The sequence below is a fragment of the Gracilinanus agilis genome, chromosome 3 (genome assembly GCF_016433145.1).
Source record: "Gracilinanus agilis isolate LMUSP501 chromosome 3, AgileGrace, whole genome shotgun sequence".
NCBI lineage: Eukaryota > Metazoa > Chordata > Mammalia > Didelphimorphia > Didelphidae > Gracilinanus > Gracilinanus agilis.
This window is the reverse complement of record NC_058132.1, coordinates 588,447,463-588,454,371: the sequence shown is the minus strand read 5'-3', so window position 1 is coordinate 588,454,371 and position 6,909 is coordinate 588,447,463. Positions and strand designations below refer to the sequence as shown.

The following is a 6,909-nucleotide window of genomic DNA, read 5'->3' as shown; positions in this document are numbered from 1 at the left end:
CTAATGATGACTATTAACAAAATTATTAAATAGCTACACGAGGAACAAAATATAAGGCATATTGTTTGAAAAGTCTAGACACTTAAGTATATTTGATCACTAGGTGAGAATGACTCTTCACCACTTGAAAAGATAGGTTTTTACCACCTCTGAATAAGATGAACATTGTACAAAACAAATAATGCTCTATGATTATGCAACTTTTGTAACAAAAAAGCCAATTCCAAAAAGGACAACTGTGTACAAAATAATTTATTATAGCTTTATGTTGGTTGGCATTATTTTACAATGAGTTTTTTATCCAAAAATTTGGAACCTAAATACATGAGGCAGAAACCATTTCAATTAGAACAGTTTACTTATCTGAATAAAATCTCTCTTTGTGAATTTATATGTGCCACAAGGGGTCTAGTTAATATTACTGAAATATTTACATAGAAGTGAACTAAAAACATAAACATCAATTGATTTCAATTTTTCTGTATAAGCCACAGTATACTTTAAGGTTTGAGAGCCATTCTCATAGATAGAATGAAAAGCTATTGCGTTCCCCCTAAAAAGATTGTTAAGCAGGATCATATTTTATTAGCTAAGCTAATCAAAATTTAAACATTCATTTTGCTATGTGGTATGTCTGAATGTATTTACCAGTTAATGCACTATACATACAGAGTAAGAAAGTATTTCATTATAATTCATAGTCAGCCTATTGTCATCCTTTGAAGAACAAATACAAAAGAACACTCTTTTAATACAAATGGCTTAATAGTCCTAAAAGTAATTTAGTGAAGAAAGCATTATATTTCTTGACCATGACTTGCATGGAAGTATGTAAACTGACCAGTGAATTTCTATGACTGAGTGGGGAACTAATCAACACATTCTTAATCAATATATTACAAAGCTGGAGTATCTTGATTAAATTGTTAAATTATCATCTCTGAAAACAAAAAAAAAGGCATTGTTATTTGAGCAATACCTTTTGCTGATGATGTGTTTAAAATGGCAAATCATGAGCAACATAAAGAAATAATTCTAACAACAATTTTTCAAAGAGATCCCTAGACCTCCCATGATGGAGTCTATATTTTTTTTAAAACATGCAAACAGTCAACACATTCATAATGATAAGCTTAAAAAAAACCACCAAGAAGGATCAAAATTAAAAATTTGAAATAAAATGTAGTGGGAATCCTGATATTATGTTCAGCGTAATTAGCTAAAATTGTCCAAAGTCTAAGTTTAATCAGTAAGAAATGATCATGTTTCTGTAACACTTAGGTGAAAGCACAGTCCTTACATACTGTAATGCTCATAATTTGGAAGTTCTTTGATAGGACAAACTGTACAAGTATAAACATGACAAATGGTGATTACCGAGAAGATGTACATAAACGTTGGTAGCTGGGAGTCAGGAGAAGAACAAACACTAACGGTATACTCAAATTCTAAATTCTACTACCCAAATATTTCACTTCATGCCTATGAGAAATGCACCCTGGAAAAGAAACCCTGATCTAAGTCCAGCCATGAAGCTGTAAGTCAGTTTTTCATGACATTCAAATTTCGTTTGCCATCACATCATGGTTAATAGTTGTTTGGTTGACTGCTATAGTGCTACTGTCATCCTCGTTTGTAGGAGGCAGAAAGGCAGATGTAAAGGGAAACAGTTTATGACAGGCTGTCCGGTATTCTTCGTACTGGGTATTACAGATCCCAAAGCTGCCATCAACCAGTGCCCCGAAAACTTTTGTTAAAGTCTAAAGAAAGAAGATTTTTAAAATACAAATTAATTAAACATCCTTTGCCCATAAGGCATTTAATCAAACCTCTAATCTGTACAATGAGAAAACCTAAATAAGTTCCAAGGACCATGCAATAAAAAGCTATTCCCTTCTATAGTTAAAATTTCTGTAGAAAGATTGTTAGGAATCAAACTGTAAGACATGAACAATAAAATTCCCAAAGTATTCCTCTAAACCAGTGATGGACAATTTTTTAAAGAGGGGGTCAAAGGAAAGGAAATGCTCATCTATCTGTCAGTCTGTTTCTAAGGCAACTCTTTTGAAGTGTCATTGTATCGTATCCTACTCGTATTCGTCAGATTAGGAATAATGTGGCGCAGCTGGATAGAACATTTCAGGGAGCTGCATCTGGTCTGTGGGCCGTAGTTTGCCCATCACTGGTATGCAAAAATACAAAGACAAATATCTAAAAATGTAAGTGCTTTTTTTAAAAGCCCTTTTAAAAGAATACTTAAAATAGCTCTTAGAAGATGATTTTATATCTATAAATATGAACACAAAATTTGAAAGTTCATCTCAACAAACAATAATTCTGTACCTATTAAGTGTAAGCCCCACCCCAATGTGATATTCTGATGTTTCCTAGATGCACACGTTTATGACAGAAAATTACAACTTCCATGAAGTTTTACTACATTAGGCAGGCTCCAAGCATTGGCTAAGACACAAAGTGTGCCTGCTGCCCAAGAACAGCAGCTATGGAGCGCCTCTGAAGCAGCAAGCTGGCCACTAAGTGACGGATTCTCTGACCACAGCAAGCTATGGAATAAAACAAAACCCAAAGTGGCCTGAGTCTTACTAAGTCTACTTCCTGCTTCTTCAGCAATAGTGACAAGGGGAGAGGGGGAACTATACTGTCTGTGCTAGACTAAAATGTGTTCCAAACAGGTACCTGACTTAAGCATAAAAGATAAGAACAATTCTGGACTTAGGACAAAAAATGCTATCCACCTCCATAAAAAGAACTGGTGGAATAGGAATGTGGATGTGCATATGATTTATCACTTATTTATCTGGGCACATGTTTGGGGGGTTTGATTTTATAAGATTATTCACTTATAAAAAATAAATAATATGGAGATGTTTTGCATAATAATGCATGTATAATCCAGACTGAATTGCTTGCCAGCTCCTGGGCAGGGGTGGGGAGACAATTTGGATCCTATAACTTTGGAAAACTTATGTTTCCAAATTTATTACATGTAATTGGTTAAAAAAAACAAGTAAAGTATAATATATATGTAATATATAATAATATATAATTAATATGATATAATAATATAAAGTAACCTGAAAAATAAAAGATCATAAACAAAAAAGAAAGATATATGGAGAGCAGATTTAGGGATGTTTGGATAGGGAAACTGGTTCTAGACAAACAAGGATAGAGAAAATCACAAGATAAAATGGGTGATTGTGATAAAAAAATTTTTTTAATTTTGCACAGATAAAAGTAATAGAAGAGATCAAGTAATTTCATTAAGTTTCTTTAAAAAATAGTCCATTTGCAGGATATATATGGAACAATCACAAATTTATGAGAAAAAAATAAATTCTCCAATTCATAAATGGTAAAACAAATAGTTCTTAAAGAAAGAAATCAAATCTATAAATAGCCAAATGGAAAAAAATGCTTCAAATGAATAATTGGATAAATGCAAAATAAAGCAACTCTGAGGTGCCATCTTAAACCCCCCATCAAACTGGTAAACATAACAAAAGAAGAAAATAACAAATGTTGAAGGGTCTATGAGAAAGCAAACATATTAATTAATGCATTAATGGTGACCTGAATTGGTCCAGCTATTTGGGAAAGCAATATTATTACCAGGTTTATACCTTAAAGAAACCAAAAGAAGAGGAAAAGGACTCATGTATCATAATAACAGCTCTTTTTGTGGTAGCAAAGAATGGAAAATTAAAGGAATTATCAACTGGGGAACTGCTGAAGAAACTATGGTATATGAATGCAGTGTCATAAGAAATGTTGAAAAAAGGTGATTTTCAGAGATATCTGGGAAACCATGTATGAAGTGATGCAAACTGAAGCAAGCAGAATCAGGAAAATAATATGTACTATAACAGCACTGTAAAAAATAAACAACTTTGAAAGAACTCTGATAATTTTGGTGACCTACCATAATTCTAGTGGATGAATAATGAAGCAATCTATGTAAACATGACAGAAAGGTGATACATTAGGGTACAGAAAGATATGTTTTTGGACATGGCAAATGACAGAATTTCTTTTCCTTAACTATATATGTTTGTTACAAGGATTTGTTTTGGTTTATAGAATTGTTTTTTTCATTCCACTCCATTTGATTGTCTTGTCAGGTTGATACTATTTATATCTTTCTGTCTTCCCTATAATGTTTTGAAAATGGGCTTGTCCTTAAACAATCCTCATCAATCTTGGGGTTTTCCCTCCAGGCCTGCTTCTATTATTCTATATAAACTGTGCATCATTGTTTGCAATATTTCAAAGGCAAAAGAGATAGGCTTATAACCAAGAATAAATTACTCTACAAAACTAAGAATTCTACAGAGGGAAAAATAAGCCTTTAATAAAAACAGATAACTTATAAGTATTTCTGATTAAAAGACTTGAGATGAGTAGGAATTTTGGAATAAAAAGAGAATAGTTCAAAAAATCTTAAAAAGGTGAATATATTTAAGCATCTGGATAGGGCTATATGATGACTTACTACTAACATTCTAAGGGTGGAAAGAACCAAATGTCCCGTAAGAACTGTAACATTTTCAAAGAGAACTGAGGAAGTTAAATAAGCATTTTTTTAAAGGCAAAGAAGAGTCTAATGGGTTGCACTGGATTGCCTCTTTAAAAATGGGGAACTGGCTAAACAATCTGTAGTTCTAAATGTATCAGAATATTATTTAGCTGTAAAAAATGACATGAGATTGCAGAGAATTGGGAGATAGTGTGAATTGGCTTAGAAAGAAGAGAGCAGAAATAGAAAAATTTATATAAGGACGGAAACACTGCAAAGAAAAACAACTTTGAAAAACTTAATCAGGGCCTTGACCATCCAGGTGTATAGAGGACTGAATTTAAAACAAGTTACTAACCTCTTCACAGTCATGAGAAACTCATGGGGGCATAAAGAGACAAATGTTTGTAGACAGGATCACTGTTGTTCCTTACATACTATTCTCTATTTCCTGACTCCATATATTTTCACATGCCTGGGATTCTTTTGGCTTTTGGTTTCCATGACTTCCTTTAGGTCCCAGTTAAAATCCCAAGAGAATCTGCAAGGAGCCTTTCCTGATTCCCCTGAGTGCTGATGTCTTTCCTTTAAGATTATCTCCAATCGATTCTATCTTGTGTGTGCATAGTTATTATTTGTGTGTTGTTTCTCATGTCAGTTAAGACTGTGAGTTTCTTGAGAGGAAGCACTGATTTTTGTTACTCAAAATTTGGGGGTTTGGGATTATGTTTTGTTCTTTATCTCAGTGTTTCATTGAAAGGAGAAGGTTGGGATAGGGAGAGGGAGGTTAGCAATAGTGACACCAAAAAAAAAGAGGGCCATTGAAAAAAATGTCTTTATATACTGAAGAGAACAAAAGGGAGTTCAGAAGGAAACACAGACAAGCAGGACAATTTTGAAAGTAATATGGAATTTTATGTGTGAGTATTTTTTTAAGTAAGCAGTATGAGAAAGATTGTTTCACATGTTACTTATTGTCTTTTAGTGTTCCTTCTATATAGAAGAAAATGCTTGGGCTTTGAATATAAAATAAAAAAATTTTTTTTAAAAGAGAAAGAAAAGAGGGCCAATGTCCTGGGTATTGGTAAATAACAGCCTCCAGGATCTGGAATGGATGATAAATTTGGATAATGTCAATCTCAATGGAAGAAATACTAGTGAATGTTGGTAAAAGAAGGAGAAATTGGAAGTGACAACAGGGAGCAAGTGAGTCACACAGGATAATACAGGGTGAAGCCAGTGCCAGAAAGATGAAGAGTGGATTCAGGGTCATCCAGGGGTCTCAGTATCAGAAAATGGAAAGAGTAAAAGAGGAAGAGATCAAGATATAGACAGAGAGGTAGAGAGAAATAAATAGAAAGAGCATTTAGTTATGTCAGTTATAAATGTGAAATTTTACCTTAACATTTTTATCTTTTACAGTTTCATCCAATCTAGTAGCAATAGCAATTGCTTTCTCTTGTCGTGATTCATCTAGGAAATACATCATTTTAGCACCTAAAATCACAAAATAAGCACATTTTTTTAAAACTATAAGACACATGATTTTTTTCTTTTATAGCTATGTTATCCAAATCACCAGTAGCCAAGCAATTATGGCTATTTTAGTATTCAAGTTCCAAAGTTATTTCTATTAAGGAGGTAGGTACAAACCACGATTTTCTACCAATGTAACTAAACACAGATTCTACTCCAAACTTCCCTTCTCCCACAGTCTCTAAATAGTTACTTTAATATTGTTGAGCAGAAATATTCACAAAGAACTCTGAAATAATTTTTTAAATCCCTATGCACATTACTTGGGCATATACAGACTATATCCGGTATATTGCAGATTTTTTTTTAAGGTATGTGTTGGACTAGATTGTCACTGAGGTCCCTTCAAAATCTAAACTTCAGTGATTCTATGACCACCAGCTTACCAATACACTAAAACAATAATTTGCTAAATAATACTCCAACATCTTTAAAATTACCCTATCTATAAAAGACATCAAGCTCACTAGATTCTAAAACTAAAAAATTATAGCAACCCTACCTGAAAGTAGATGCTCAATAGAGGTAGCATTATGTTTGAGAAATTCTTCATTAAAACTTTCCAAATCTTTGTTAACAAAGATTTTCTTCATTTCTTGGGTTAGGACTTTATTCACTATTTCTGGGAGATTACTATGATTAGACACTGGGAAAAGAAAGGTTAACCATTAACCAAAACATTCTCAGATTTATCTCAAGCCATACACAGCCATCACTACCACCACCCACCGCCTTGTTTCTTTCTGTCTCTCTCTCTCTCTGTCTCTCTCTCTGTCTCTCTCTCTGTCTCTCTCTCTGTCTCTCTCTCTCTCTCTCTCTCTCTCTCTCTCTCTCTC

The 6,909-nt window shown here is 33.3% G+C and overlaps 1 protein-coding gene across 1 annotated transcript; it reads right to left on the bottom strand.

Moving 5' to 3' along the window:
• Window positions 1-246: 246 nt before the first annotated feature.
• LOC123242681 (N-alpha-acetyltransferase 16, NatA auxiliary subunit-like) lies at window positions 247-6,815 on the bottom strand. The gene is made up of 3 exons (XM_044670612.1): window positions 6,576-6,815; window positions 5,937-6,034; window positions 247-1,760 (listed from the first exon to the last, which is right to left on the bottom strand). Exons 1-3 carry the CDS (start codon window positions 6,664-6,666, stop codon window positions 1,560-1,562), a joined length of 390 nt encoding a protein of 129 aa, XP_044526547.1. The 5' UTR covers window positions 6,667-6,815; the 3' UTR covers window positions 247-1,559.
• Between the last annotated feature and the right edge of the window lie 94 nt (window positions 6,816-6,909).

Coding starts and splice junctions, on each gene's coding strand:
- LOC123242681 (XM_044670612.1), bottom strand. CDS start 6,666: ATGAAGAAAATCTTTGTTAACAAAGATTTGGAAAGTTTTAATGAAGAA. Junction 6,035..6,575: donor TATTGAGCATCTACTTTCAG/GTAGGGTTGCTA, acceptor TTGTGATTTTAG/GTGCTAAAATGATGTATTTC. Junction 1,761..5,936: donor TAAAAGATAAAAATGTTAAG/GTAAAATTTCAC, acceptor TTCTTTCTTTAG/ACTTTAACAAAAGTTTTCGG.